The 15,162-nt window shown below is 47.7% G+C and overlaps 3 protein-coding genes across 3 annotated transcripts; 1 reads left to right on the forward strand and 2 right to left on the reverse strand.

The window, feature by feature from the left end:
- Nucleotides 1-5,733: 5,733 nt before the first annotated feature.
- Nucleotides 5,734-6,199, reverse strand: F5J12DRAFT_787655 (uncharacterized protein; the record flags this gene model as incomplete). Its single annotated transcript, XM_051743680.1, has 3 exons — nt 5,734-5,958; nt 6,038-6,104; nt 6,156-6,199. The coding sequence occupies 3 exons, from the start codon at nt 6,197-6,199 to the stop codon at nt 5,734-5,736; spliced, it is 336 nt and encodes a 111-aa protein (XP_051594182.1).
- A 25-nt stretch (nt 6,200-6,224) lies between these two features.
- Nucleotides 6,225-6,820, reverse strand: F5J12DRAFT_92332 (uncharacterized protein). The gene is made up of 2 exons (XM_051749340.1): nt 6,728-6,820; nt 6,225-6,488 (listed from the first exon to the last, which is right to left on the reverse strand). Exon 2 carries the CDS (start codon nt 6,475-6,477, stop codon nt 6,259-6,261), a length of 219 nt encoding a protein of 72 aa, XP_051594183.1. The 5' UTR covers nt 6,478-6,488; nt 6,728-6,820; the 3' UTR covers nt 6,225-6,258.
- Nucleotides 6,821-9,612: 2,792 nt separating this feature from the next.
- On the forward strand, nt 9,613-11,003 carry F5J12DRAFT_92363 (uncharacterized protein). Its single transcript, XM_051749342.1, has 2 exons — nt 9,613-10,212; nt 10,269-11,003. The coding sequence occupies exons 1-2, from the start codon at nt 9,760-9,762 to the stop codon at nt 10,620-10,622; spliced, it is 807 nt and encodes a 268-aa protein (XP_051594184.1). The 5' UTR covers nt 9,613-9,759; the 3' UTR covers nt 10,623-11,003.
- Nucleotides 11,004-15,162: the final 4,159 nt, after the last annotated feature.

The following is a 15,162-nucleotide window of genomic DNA, read 5'->3' on the forward strand; positions in this document are numbered from 1 at the left end:
CAAAATACCCATTATTACATGGGTTATGTACAGTGGCTAGTAGTAGCATTGAAACGAGTCCTGAGGAATGGGTGAGGGGTGTGTGTAGCCCTGACTCACCCAACGCGCTCGCTCCCCGTGCACGTGCCCTGCTTAGTCAGCGGCTGTGCGGGCATTTGCAGTGGCTGTGAGAACAGCCACCTGCAAACTTTCTGCGCAGTACTGCAAAAGTCGCACAATCACCTGTTTTATTTTGTTTGTTTAATGTTACAGATGCAGCGTCATAACAGACACCGATATGCTATACACTAAGTTACCATGCCGAGGCTGGAAAATGATCAATTGTGTGGACTATCGAAACACTCCATGCACTTTCCCAAATACAATGTGCTACCCTTGTTGCAACTCCGTTTGTAAATCGACATCTATCCAAGAAAATATATGATATATCAACTGATAATAAGGTTGCTGTCATCCTTTCTTACGGTTAAAAAAGAAGCGACACTACAAAGACTGCACAGCACCCTGTCAAAAAAAAGTGCCCTATTATTGTGAATCCTAGAGATAATTTTTTTATCCACAAAAAAGCCCTCACACCCATCTGTCCACAGCAAAAATTGCAGCAGCAGCTCACTCCCTATGCACCACTGGAACTCCAGTTTTAGTTTACTCTCTGCCCATGACCCAAATGGACCTCATGTATGTGTTGCAAGAAATTGTGCCGCTGTACCCAACATCCACAGTTTGGCCAGCGACAAGTGATCTCGACATCACGCGCCATGTTCCTGATGGCATGGAAATCCCTGAAATGTTCGGGCACTGAACCACAGGTGATGAACTCCAAACACTCATTTTCATCATCTCGAAGGTAGAGGCACAGCTGGAGTGCACAATTACTATACCAGTTCTTTCAAAGATGTCAACATTCACCAATTATACATGGCTCCGAAGACACATACTGTTGAGTTGTTTGTCATTTGAAGCAGCTCTATGATGTTGGCTAAAGCATAGGAGACACTGCTACATGTCAGCCAGAGCAAGTACCTGACCATGTGGTCAACACACCTGGTTTCTGTGTCACTGCCATGTTCGTGAGTTCCATCATCTAGGAAGGACATGTCCATCAGGTTAGCAGGGGAGGGGGGGGGACAGTGGTGGACTTCAATATCCAGGAAATAGACATGTCATTTTTCTCTTATAGCTACCACACAATGCATGGAGTAGATTGGGGGCAGGTCAGGGATAGGCGAGTCGGCACAATGAAGGTTGAATGGGATTGCCCACCTAAGTCAGGTTATCATTGGCATCGCCGGCAGGCTACATATAATAATGTCATAAATATATCCAACATTGTGTCATATTCCGAGAGCGGGCTTAGCGCAAGAGTGCAAAAGCCCTCCAGCTGGATCAGTGGAGGCACCTTGATGTTATGCAACCAGCTGTTGGACAAGGCAAAACATCACCTCCATATCTTCTGGTTGGTGAATGGGTTGCACTGGTAGTACTAGTACACAGCCCAATGAGACAGATTCATTGTGATTGAGGTATGAACCAAACAAACAAACCTTTGAATTATTAGAAATGAATCAGAACAGCGGCAAAATGACAGGTATTCCCAGGCAAGTGGCGTTCAGGGAAGACGTTAGAGGCCCTCCCCCCTATGGCCACTAAAAAAAGGCATTCGAATTAACAGGCCAGCTGCCAAGTTACATCTGGAGGCCACCGATGATATGTATCACCGATCATCGATCATCTCCCCCACCACAGACAGCTACATAATAACAGAAAAGGACATACTCATAACAAACATGGAAGGTCCATCACTCCTTCCATCTGAAGCGACACTACCTGGTCTCCCTGAGCCTGCAGGGCTGCAGAAATCGGAATCATCATGCCTGGCATCATGGATGCCACACACTTAAGAGGGGGCAGTCACTGGTGATCTGGCACATAAACTTTTCAATAGAATGGCTGAAAATGTCACGAAGCTCACCCTAACTTACCTTCTTACCTGGAAAAAAAAATAAACAACGATGGCGTGGAATGATTTCTGAGAACAGGGAGGGGTCTGGCTATTGGATTCTTCGGTTGTGACTTGTGACACAGATGATAGCCGGGAATACCTGAGCAGGCTGCTGTTACATCAGGCATTTCACATCTAGGGTCAGCAATGCTTGGAACAGTGCAGTAGGGAACAGTATTGTGGTAAGTCCAACAAAATAAGTAAGTACTGAGGTAATACATCAAATATCTTCCTCAGCAGTGCAGCATGAAAAGTTACACTTACTAGCGTTTCCGTGAGGTGATTTAAGCTAAACCAAGCCAGAACAATGGACCAATTGAGCCTGACTTTGATAGGTTGAAGCATAATGAAGCGAGTCGGGAAGAGGTCAGTGTCCATTGATGTATGCTCCTATGGTCCTGCCCAATCAGAGCACAGCCCCAATGAAGTATATCATCTGTGGCAGAGTGGAATGGAAGATTGTCATGAAAAGACGTTTGATACCTTCCTTGCACTTCTTGGCTATTATCACAGGGCTATTCTGTGTGTGCTGAAGTCAGTTAACCTGATAATAATGGCATTGCCAGATGGGGCATAGTCAGCCTAGTGCCTGCTGTGCTCTCCTTTCTCATCCTGTATAATGCAGATCCATGATCTTCTTTGTCGCCTCCAACCTTGCCTTGAGCTCCAGGTCCATCCAACCCATCCCCACTCTCCTGGGTGTTGATATTAAGGACCAAGGCAGACCGTGGAACGACAAAATAAAAAACCGGCCCTAGAAAGTAGGCAAGAAGGCAGTTACAAAAGCGAACCAGAGTGTCGTACGAGCAACGACAACAAGGACAGGGTTTCTGTGTTAGACATTGTGACGACAGGGTCAACAACCACTTGTCAGTCGCGTCACGTGCGAATAATCCCTCCTTTCGACTTCCAATCCTGAAGACCACATTCATAAACACGCTCAGTGCTAGGGATTTTCTCACAGACACACTTCCAAGACAGGTATATCCATACCCCATGCTGACCCTTCCTTGCATTTCTCAGGGTCACCAGGTTCTTTGAAGAAGCCAAGGTTAATCAACCAGATATCGACGGCGAGCATGACCTCCATCCCATCCCATCCCATCCCATAGACGCCCAATGTACATCATCACGATCATGGTCTACTTTTTACCACAGCGAACGTAGATGCTGTGCTCGTCAGATTCCAGAAATCCTGGCAGCCATTCATCAATTCTCTTTGAGGCCGGGAAGATTTTCAACATTGTCTTCACACTGCTACTCTTGTACGTGGCTGTTATATGTATATCATGCCCGGGATGTCATGTATGATGAAGGTGATCTGGAGAATGGTGGGGGGAAAAAATCATCGTGATGGTACTGCAAGCGTGTAGTCGCAGGCACCGAGTGCCAGTAAAAGGGGGAGGGGCATAGAATCTTACATTACTAAGCAAGTTTATTCCCCGTACTTTTATTATACTAGCATATGGTGTTTGTATGAGGTATCTAGTGGATGGTTGTCGACATACCTTGTACAGTATTGTTTGTTATCCGGACGACATTTTGTTCGCCCGAGGCACTTGAATATGAATAACATCCGAGGCCAAGTAATATTTAGGTCTATAAACAAAGCCGAGCTGGGTTGAAACTGGGTGTAAATTATCTCCACGACTTGGTAGAGAGCGATCTGCCGATCGAACTACCATACCTACTGACCGTAGTTAGGTGACCAGACTGTTGCGCTGCCTCATAGATTATTGGCATGGGCCCATCTTCAGACACCTCCAAGTAAATGGTTCGAGTATGCGAAGTGAAAGAGTCCGGTGAACAGGTGAAGATAAGTCACCAGGTAACACTGGCAGGACTACTCCTGGATAACATCCTCGGTACCGAGTGACTTCGTTGTCGGTACCCTTAGCCCTATTATCTAGGTGGGTACCAACCCCGTCAACATTCTCGGATGCACGCCTCACTCCCAAATCTTCTGAGATGCACTTTGGTTGGTCCATTCCGGTGACCTCTTTTGCACCACCCCATCCCTCCCCTTGCTGTCGAGCTCCTAACATGGCTGCTCTGAAGAATGACCATGACAATGTGCAAGGGGTTCTCTCACAGATACGGCCCCAATACATTTATACATGATGTTGAAACTACATTCTTTGCAGGAGGTGTGGTTGGCTTGGTCTGTGTCGTTTTTCCCCCATCTCATCATACACCCAGGACCGCGTTTTTTTTTTAAATTTCCTCTATCCTGGCCTTCGTATGGCACTCCGGATCCACTGTCGATCAATTCACTAAACGGCAATGCAACGACTTGTAACGACTAGCCGCAGTTTTGGTGCAATTGTGCAGACGCTGCAGGGAAACGGGAGGGTCAATGCGGTAACAGGGGATACAAAGCCAGCAGCAAGGAAAACAGGGGATGGAGGGAATGGACGAGAGGGGGAGAGAACGCAAAGGATGGACCTGATGAGGCAGAGCGATTGACTGCGAAAAAAGACAAGAAATGCACTTGTGAATTCGATGATGGGCATGAAAACGAACTGGACCTTGCTTGTTGGACATACAACCACGATGTATCTTCATTGGACTTTGTGTGAGATGGAGTAGTGAGTGGCTAGCCATCGAATGAGCTGGGACAGGAGAAGTGGTATACTCGGGTTGTGGCTCGTAATGTCATGTATGAAGAAGGTAGCCTGGAGAACGGCGAGGGAAGAGGTCATCATGATGGCACTGTGGGCATGTATGTCTCGGGGGCTATGCTATACATTGCCAAGCACCCTTATTCACCACCTCGTGAATACTTTTTTTATACCATCAGAGCATGGCATGACATTGTATACTCAGGGAACGGTTGTCGAGATACCTTGTATAGTACATCGTTTATTGTTTTTCTTATTCAAGGGGGATTTTATTGACTCGGGAAATAGCCGAGTGCGGCGGCATGCATGTCTATAGGACAGAGCCCCATACACGTAGCACGCTGTCAACGAGGTGGCTGCCCGGCGCCTGCGATGTCACCGGCTTCTAGTATGAAATAGGTTTAGATCCAGACTGCAGGCAAACACTAGGACATTTATTAACCTTGCTTGGTGACTCGAGATTGGCCGCCAAGTTGGTGGTGTACCGATGCTGATGGGGACTAATGTGGCGCGTGAAAACCTACCAACCATAGCCATCGTGAAGGGGGGGGAGGGGGACGGGTGGGGGTAGGGGACGTTAGGTATATCCCAATAAAAAAAGAGGGGAATCATAGTTTATATCTTCACTCACTGATATTCTATACACACTAACACCATTCTGGGGCTCAAGTGCTCAAGATTGGTTAATTTTTGCGGTCTATCGGAAACCGTGTCCACTAAGTCCACACATTTTCCGAGCCGCAGTCAGTAACCCCTATTGCAACTGTGCTCCAATCGTGAATTGATGGATCTGTCTATCCAGGAAAATATATACTGTAGTCAATCGATAACAAGGCCACTTCGATCTGTCCTTTTTAGTCACATGGAGTAACGGTTCGGTGTTCATCGATTAATACAACACTGCACAGCACCCTTGTCAAAAAAAAAAACAAAAAAAACAAGACCTGCATGTATTCTTCTATTTTCTCAGACTCTATTGTATGTATTAAAACATGCATTTTTGTTCGCGCCATGGCCCTCCCCCGCATCCGTCTATATGGCATTACCATGTAGTCTGAGTGCACAGGGAACTTCTGCAGCAGCGGCTCGCTCCCAAGAGTTACCGGTACTTCAGTTTTGGTTTGCTCTCCGCCCATGGCCCAAGTGGATCTCACGGACGTGGCGCATGAAGTTGTGCCGCTTCACCAGAGACCCACAATCTTGCCAACCGCAAGTGATCTCAACGTTACGCGCCATGCCCTTGACACCATGGACAGCGCTGAAATGTCCGGGCGCGGTCCCGCATGTGATGAAATCCAAGCATTCATTTCCATCACCCAGATCGTACAAGCAAAGCTGAGGTGGGCAATCGTTATACCGGTTCGTTTGAAAATGTCAACATTCACCCGATATTCGCAGCTCCAATGACACGTACAATTGGATTGTGATTATTTGCCGAAGTTTGGGGGGGACCGAGGGCACCGACCCAAGGGTAGGACACACTACATCACCACGTCAGCTAGAAAAAGTACTGCACCGTGCAGGCAACGCACCTGGTTTCTGGACCATCATGTTTTCCGTCGTCTAGGGAGGACATGGCCTGCACGTTGACTGGAAGACAGGACGGCGGACTTCAACGACCAGGAATTAAGCGAGCTATCTTCTCTTATATCCACTACACCACTGAAATTTTGGGGCATTGGAGGGCGGGGTGATAGGTAGTTTGGTGCGCGAGGGTTGAATAAGATTTCCAATCCTAGCCACACTATTGCTAGTGACTAATATGTCTATCGTGTTGGGACTTATCGTGAGAGTGCAAGACCCATGCAGTGCCATGATGTTATACAACCAGCAGGCAGGCAGGATCGATCTCATCGAGCTACGGGCTATAAAAAAAGAGGTTTGAGTTCGAAATGAATGCAAACACTAGACGTTGGCGACGACATCCTCCATCATGTAGCCGCGTTCAAAGTAGCCTAATGACAAGCCTGCCACGAGACACCAAAAAAAAGGACCTCGAATCAACAGGTCAGTCACCAGGCTACATTCCGAGGCCGCCGACCTAGCCGAGCATCCCTCCTACCATGGAAAGTGGCTGCATGACAATAACTAAGGGTAAACTTACGATAGACATGGAACGTCTATTACTCATTCCATCTGAATCCTGACCCTGGGTTTTCCTGCGAGTGCACAGCTGCAGAACATGGGACCATCATGCCTGGTATCGCCGGATGCTGAATGCTTATGAGGCCCGCCACTGGTGGTGATTCCCTGCGACTGCACAGCTGCAGAAAATGGAGCCATCATGCCTGGTTTCACTAGATGCCGTACGCTTATGAGGCCCAGCCACTGGTGGTGAGTCGCATAAGTGTCTTAACAGAACGATTGAGCAAATCGCGAAGGTTACCCCAGCCTACCTTCTATATTGACATCATCCTGGAACAAGGTGAACAACGTAAGCATCAAATCTCGAATGATCCATTACGGGGAACTGGGAGTGGTCCGAGTACCAGATTCCTCGGTTGCGACGCAGATATGATGGCAAGGGGAGTTCGACATCTATTAGGGTCAGTAGGTCGTGGAAGCTGTCACAAGGAGCACAGCCATTAAGAACAGAACCATTACCTGACAACGCAACAGGATAGTCATTCTCGGCCTCCGCTTCTGACAGGTCGCTCACAGCAAGCTGCAGCCTTAGACTCCTCATATATTGTCACTGCTCTAATCGCGTGCGAATAATTTTCTCTTGCTCTTCGACCGTTGCAGGGTGATTCAAGGATCTAGATGTCAGTTAGACAGGTATGAACATAATAATCTAGGCAGGAACTGGCAAACGGATGGATCTTACTCCAGATGTAGATTATGACATTTGGAGTCTACCTGTCTCTGAAGAACGAATCGCCGTCAATATGGGTCCAGGTGTAAGATGAATACGTAAGAGTTGTTCATCAATCCTCCCCCTACAAACGGGCAGTACTTGATATTACTACACTTGCCGCATCTCCTCGATACTATTAGTGTCAAGCAATACACGGGCTTACGCTCCATGAGGATATTGATTGTCCCTTGAGAGTATGAGTCTCGAAGAATCCACTCGGGGAACTGAAATGTGACCCATTTGATGCGAAGCGCGTTGCCCTGCACCTTGCCAGGCGCATGTTTGGCTCTTTGGAGGGCTCGAGTATCGTAAAACACAGCGTCCCCACAGATCGGTGCTGGAAATTGGATCAAATACGATAAAATTTAGGGAGACCTATCACGCACGTGTACGACCCTGTTACCATGGGAAGGCTCGACAGTAATGATAAAAAAGCGAGAAACAACGGATCCGGAGTAGTGGTCACGCCACATGGCGGAAAAGAAACTTCCTGAAAGATCTAGATCTCGGTGAGATTGTATGCAGGCGATCGCAGCAATCTCCAACGCATCACATGATCAGGTAATTTTCTGAGTCCCTCAGTCAGTTCGCCTAAGTAGTGTCCTCATAGGCGTCACCGGTCAATGTCAATATGTGAGCAACCGAGGGCAAAGCTAGACTGCAGGCCTGGATATTTCCGCAGGAAGACGTTCACTGCGAAGGTTGTTGTTAATCGTGTATTTCCGCTCAGGTTCAATGACTATTTGAGCACCAAGCGACATGCACTCAAGTTCATAAATGCTATGAGCGGAACAAGTTTCTGACCTATTTACGCAGGAGCACGACGAGATGCACTGGGAGGAAATGGTCCTTCGACGGTGTGACCCACACATCTCGCGGCAATCTGATTCCTTCGCACCAGAGAATTTTGTGTCGTCGTACATACCGCCCATCCTAAGTGTATCGCGATAATATAACAAGAGGCCTGTACCATTGGAGTGCGGTTGAACTGGCAACGCTGGCCACTCGGAGATGCCAGCGGTACGACGAAGCGTCTTCCGGGTGAATAGGGTGTGATACCTGTTGCTTATATCAATATGGTACTTGCACCTACACGGACGTGGATGTGACAAACGACTAAACGATTATAACTTCCTACCCTTCGAGACTTTCAGGTAGCCCTCCACTTCACAGTCCATCACTGTCTGGAAGATTGTTGATGATAATTACTTCAGATGGAGTACGTGGGCCATCATGGGGCTGAGCAAAAGTTGAAATGCAGATGCCACCGTCGTGTAAACTGCCATTTGTCGAGCCACTCTATTCAACGTGTTTTCCGAGGTCAAGCCCCTCGAGCAGAGAGGCACTCCCACAAACCACTGACATAGTCTGGATACCAGCCTGCCTATGGAGTTGCTTTGCCTCATTAGACGGATCTGGTATCCAGACTACCGGGGCGTTGGTGTACAGCTATACTAGTTGTAGACAGCAGTTGCAAATACTGCCGTAGAGCATGTTATTAGGTAAAAGCTTCGCAGGGCCACGTGAGTCGATGCGGGCAGTTTGTGACTCGACGAGCTAAACTACGAGAATGCAAAAAGCAAAGGAGACCGGTGTAGAAGGATAATGCCAGGGAAGCGCTGGCAAGACAAATACGGTTGCTGGGAGACCCGGTGACCGATTCACCCACAAGAGCAGACTCACTCAATGAAAGACACCCCATCGACACCCCTAGCGCACGTCCTAATCCCAAGTCCACCACCCATTCCTTTAAGACCCACGTTTGCCCGATCCCCTCTATCCCCCCTCCTCAGTTCTATGCGTCAACGTATCCACTACTATCTCATCTTGCGGCGTGATCGTCTCGTCGAGATCACAGCACTCTTAATCCCGCTCTCGACCCATCTTGGCCATGCGCAGGAATATCCAGTGAGAATTTCACCGCCAAGATTGTGAACGCGACACACCGTTTGTACCAGTAGACCTCTTGAGCAGGTGACTACGCAGGATAATGGCCCAGGCATTGAACATGGCCTCCCACTCAGACACAACGACTGTATTAACAGTACGTTATCGGGCACGCCATACGACGTAAGTGAGTGTACGCGCCCTCAGGGGATTACTGTACTCACCTCAGCGTCGTAGACACGATGACTGAGGTATAAGTACATGAGCATCAAGCACATGACCGTTGACTCCAACCCGCCGCCTCAACTGAATACGTGCGAAGAGGGCGAAGAAAGGCAGAGAGTGAAAAGAAAACACGAAAAACATCCGTGACCGAAAGAGGGCGTTTGCATATGAGAGTTCCACGTGCGGAAAGAACCACGCATCAGAGAGGAAACGGAACAACGACCGAAAAGAAAAGTGACCATCGAAAACTGAACCCGAGGAGTCGTTCATCGATTCCCTCTGAGAATGGAAGACGCTCAACATCATCTCCGCACTACTACTCTCATAAGTGGTCATCAATACGTCCCACACCCATTTCATCACATGATTTCTTAGAGCCATCTTATCTATATTCCAAAAACCAAGAAATGGCTTACGACCCTCGTATGCACGACCGCACTCCTCTCACTCACCTGCGTACTCATGTCCCTCTTGTGCGGATGCGTATACATCATCCGATTCGCCACTATGAAAAGCATCCACAAGGCCACGAGTTGGGCACAGGAGACACAGAGAACCACAACACTCATTTTGTTGAACGTCTCGGTAATGTTGGCGTTGCCCAGGATATGGTTGGCTTGGTGCGACTCCCCCCTCTCTCTTCCCCTGCCTCCTTTCTCATTACGCATACACGCAGGTTCATGATATCTTTACCGCCTCTATCCTCGCCTTTGTATGGCACTCTGGTTCCACAGCCGATCCAGTCACACCTTCCCCACTCAGCCCCAACGCAGCAATTGGCCCCCGGGTGCTCATCTCAGCCTTTTTCTTCTTGGGCTTTGTTTATTTTGGCGCGATCGTGAAGACGTTACAGGGGTATGGTAGGGTGAGCGGCACGACGAGGGACACAGAAACGGCGAGGGAAACGGGAGACGCCATCAGGGAAGGGAGGGATGAAGAGAAGGAGCGAGAGGGGGAGAGGACACGAAAGACGGCCCGGGCAAGGCAGAGTAAACGACCGCGAAAAAGACTGGAAACGCACCTCACATGAAGATGATGGACAGCAAGCGAACCAGAGCCAACTTCTCGGACGTACAACCACGGTGGTGGTAATGACGATCGCAGTTCATCCGCTTTGGACGTCCTTCCGGGTCTCGGGTTGCGCGGTCTAGAGAGTCCACCCGCGTCGGATGAGCAGGGACGTGAGCAGGAGCGTACTCGAGATGTGGCTCGTGATGTCGTCTATGAAGAAGAAGGTAGTCTAGAGAGTGGTGAGGGGAGAGAGCATCGTGATGGAACTGCGAGTGTGTAAGTTGCAGGTGCCCCGTTTTGGGAGAAGAGGGAAAGGGGGCATGATAGCAAACGTTACCTAGCACCCATTCGTGAGTACCTTCATTGCACCATCAGGGCACAGCATGGCGTTGTATCGTTGATCAGGCAACGGTAGTACACCACGTATTTTTCTTATTCCAGCTGTATTTTATTCGCTCGAGACACTGGGGTCAAGCAGCGCACCACGGATAACAGACAAGGCCGAGCGTCTGTAAGCCAAACAGAACTGGACGTTAATTATCTCCGCGACTCGGTAGCGACATACATATTCATAATCCGATCGATCCGCTGATCGCACGACCATAGCTACCCCTGTTGCAACATGAATCTCGGAAATGTACATTTTGTGTGACCTCTTAACCATCATCAGGCATCATGCATCAATACATCATGCGGATTCGCATCAAGTCCGAGTGTCTGCAAGAGTAGGCACGATTACAAACTTTCTATCAACTATCCCACTCTACAACGCAATATAATTCAGTACATACATACTCGGTTTTGTTTCCTTCGTCGCCACTTGTGTCCTGAGTGGATTCCGCAAATGTGACGCGTGAAACCTTTCCCATCAACCTCACATCCACAGCTTTTCCATCCACGGAAAATCTTGATGCCACGGACCTTACGCCTAATGCCATTCCGGCACTGTCCCGCATGTAATATCCTCCCAGCACTCATTGCCATTTCGATTGTAATGCAAAAGTCGAAACGGGCAATCATTAAACTGCTTCCTTACCTTTCAAAGACATCGATATTCCTAATAAACGAGGTTTCGCCACTCGGGGTGGCTCGGTAATACCGAGTGTGTTGCGCGAAAACCACAATACCAACGAACGCAAGGCCGACATCAAGGGAGTGAACGTTGGGTGTATACGATAAAGAAGATTTACAGCCACTGATATTCTATACACACTAAATCACCATGTCGGATCTCGCAATTGATCAATTGCGTGGACTATCAAAAAATGTGTCCACTGTCCTTGGTGGTGCACACATTTGCAATTACTAACCCCTGTTGCAGTACACCCAAGAAAACAGTGGTGCTCAAGGTGGCTTTGGAAGCACTCTGGAAGCACTCTGGAAGTGGCAAATTCAAGAGCAATGCCATGATGGAGTTTGAAAATTATGCCTCCCTATTGATGACACCCTCGACAGTCTGCTTGCCTGCAGTCACTCTTATCAAAACCCATGGCTTCATTGAGTGGACAAGCTTGCTGAGGAAGGCCTTCTGTAACTGCAACTACTGGTGGTGGATTGTCCTCACAAGTACCTGGGAGTGGGAGTAAAGGGGAGGGCCCAACATCCAACAAGTAGCCAGTGGCTGACTCCTCAATGGAAAGTACCCAGCCAAAAAACATCAATTGGGATACTCCTCATACTGAAATAGTTGTCCAGTGGCTTCTTAGCCATCCTGCTAACTGCAGGATTCTTTTCAGTGACAAAAACTCAGGCAACTTACCCCCATCATTATCATCTACTTCAACTGAGAGACTGGTGGGCCACAACAAGAAGGAGGTCCAAGCGATGATTGCCCAAGCTGTTTTTGAGGATGACAGTGTCTACAAGGACATGTACACAGTGAGTGCTGCCAAGTTTTGAGTCAGTGTGGGCAACCATCTCAATATGTGAGTCTCTGATCATCTGATAAACCCAGGATTCACTAATGATCATCTAGGCTGAAAGTGAGCTATTGAAAGTGCCATGCATGATTGAAACAGTCAGGGGAAGGCATCATACCTGGCCATCCAAAATTTGCCAATCTTCATGGTATGTTACATGACTGATGTACAAGAATGCAGGGGCTTATGTGTACATACAGATGTCATTCTCAACAGTTTTCCTTGGTATGACAACTTACATTCCATTTGGCAGGGGAACCCATTGTTTGATCCTGAGCCCTTCAACTCTGAGCCAAACAAAAACCATGCAGAGGGCTTCTTAGTGGTTATCCAAAACAAGACACTTGGTATGAAGAATGTTTTGGGTTCTGGGGCTGAGATTGCAGGTGATTGCATGGGTGTGGGGGGGACAGTGGGGGAACTTGAGGAAGCTGAGGAGGACATGCCATCTCAAGCTGGTGGTGAAGTCACTAATGAGGGTGAAGAAGATGGTGGAGCTGGGTTTGATGAGGCAATGCCAGGGTTTGGGGATGAGCAGACTGGTGGTGATGAGTACCCTGATGTCAACATGGACTCCACATCTGTGCAGGGTGACAAGGTATGTTCATGTTCATTCAGAGCAATGTTAATGAAATTTTACTGATAAGTTATTGATAGTTACAATGGCCTTCAATGCCAAGTGACACTCATTTCCCCTCTAGGTTCTCCCTCCTGTGAAGGGGTTGTATGCCCTCATCAGATAGCTGAATTGCCTTCTCTTGGTCTTCACCATATCTTTGCCCTCCTCCTTCATCTGCAAGTATCACCTCTATGACAACATCTGACTCCTCTGGTAGCTCTTCCCAAAAACCTAGCCAGTCCCTCTGGGACTCATCATCAAAGACAAGTTCGATGAAGCCAAGTTTGACACTAACTAAACATGGCAAGTCTCAGTTTCAAGACCAGGTCATCAACTTGAGTCATGAAGCTGAGTTGCTAGTGGCTTCTTCTTCTGGGAAGACTAAACACTATATGATCAAGATGGAATATCTTTGTAGGAAGGAGGAATTGATGAAAGAGCAGGTGGAAATGGCAACTAAGATTGAATTGGAGTTGGAGGCAAAGAAACTCAACATCCAGCTGATGAAGGCCCAAGAAATCACCTTCAACAGTGAGGCAGAGATGCTTTGCCTCAAAATCGAGCTTGCAAAACTCATGAAGGCCGATTTGGACACAACCCCTCCTGCTGCATAGGTTTATCTTGTTGTGGCCAAGTTTTTACCCACACTTCCCCACTGTATCCATCTCCAGCATGTTCCCACTATGTACTCATGTCATATTCATGTTTCTGCTATTCTCTCACAAGATGTACATATGGTGAATGTATTTTTTTCATCTTGCTAATACTACCATCTCCCACAACTGCCATTAATGGGTTTGTTCCTGTCCAAGATGTTGAAACAACTGATCCAATAGCTTTGCTCAAAATTGCTGACCAATAGTCTCCACAGCCTCCACTGCAGCAATTCTGTCCCCATCATCAAGGCTGCTTCCTTCGTTGACCACCCAGTCAGTTGTGTAGGATGATGCAACAAAGCACCCAGTAAATTGTGACTTTCATATCATTCTCTGTCCAGATTTTCAGGCACACTTCACAGAGGCTTTGAAAGCGCCCTTTCAAGGTGGCAAATGCATGTTCAACTCATATGTGGATCTTCCAAAGCTGTTAGCCCATGTACTGTGGCAAAACTAGGTGCATACCTTTGAAAGGCACTTGTTATACACATTCTGATCTCGAGATAATCTCCCACCTTTAGGTTTTTTGAAGGGGACAACACACCACATCTCCAATGGGTATGCACTGTCTGCCCATGTCCAATGATCATGTGGAATCAACTGCATAGGGTTTGAAGTGATGCGAGTCCCCTGGAAGGCCCACACATCATGGACACTTCCCAGATGTCCAAGTCCATAGTCCATGACAAGAAGATTGTGCAGCAAAACAATAAGCTATCTCGGTAAGTTTCTTCTGCTGTTCACACTCAGTGTTTGAGTACACACTTGGCAGTTCAACAAGTACCTAGATTTTCTATCATAGAACATTTCCCTGAAGATATGTGGTTTCTCAAAGAGGGGAATACTCAAACCATCAGTGGCAAACATGCCATTCCTCCAGGCTGAACAGGTGCATGACTCAGTGAAAACCTGTGCTCTTTCCATCTCCTGCAAGTCTTCAGACAGAATATTGATGAATCTATTGTGCTCATCCAGTATAGCTACCATCACACAGTTTGTACAATTGACAACTGAGCCAATGCTAACACTGGCCCACTGCACTACATCCTCAGGCAATGCCACATTTCCATAATGCCCTGTGCAGAAAAGGAAGATTGCCAACCGGACTGCGACTGCCAGCTGATGGTTTTCAGAATTGCTTTGGAATATTGTGTGTCCACTAATCTGATCCAGAATGTGATCAAAAATTGGTGGGTCTACATGAAGGCACTTTTGAAACAGGTGGGGCTGATGATCCACAAAATGTTTGAGGAGGCACAGCTGAGATGCCCACATCATTGGCATCTTAGGTCTCTCAAGGATACACACATGCTCTACTTCATCTCTGAGAGCTGTGATTGCATTTAGCAGCTGAGCATAATGCCA

The sequence above is a fragment of the Pisolithus orientalis genome (genome assembly GCF_024613125.1).
Source record: "Pisolithus orientalis strain OTSU chromosome Unknown F5J12scaffold_134, whole genome shotgun sequence".
Taxonomy (NCBI): domain Eukaryota; kingdom Fungi; phylum Basidiomycota; class Agaricomycetes; order Boletales; family Pisolithaceae; genus Pisolithus; species Pisolithus orientalis.

Coding starts and splice junctions, on each gene's coding strand:
- F5J12DRAFT_92332 (XM_051749340.1), bottom strand. CDS start 6,477: ATGAGATCGATCCTGCCTGCCTGCTGGTTGTATAACATCATGGCACTG.
- F5J12DRAFT_92363 (XM_051749342.1), top strand. CDS start 9,760: ATGAGAGTTCCACGTGCGGAAAGAACCACGCATCAGAGAGGAAACGGA. Junction 10,213..10,268: donor CCCAGGATATGGTTGGCTTG/GTGCGACTCCCC, acceptor GCATACACGCAG/GTTCATGATATCTTTACCGC.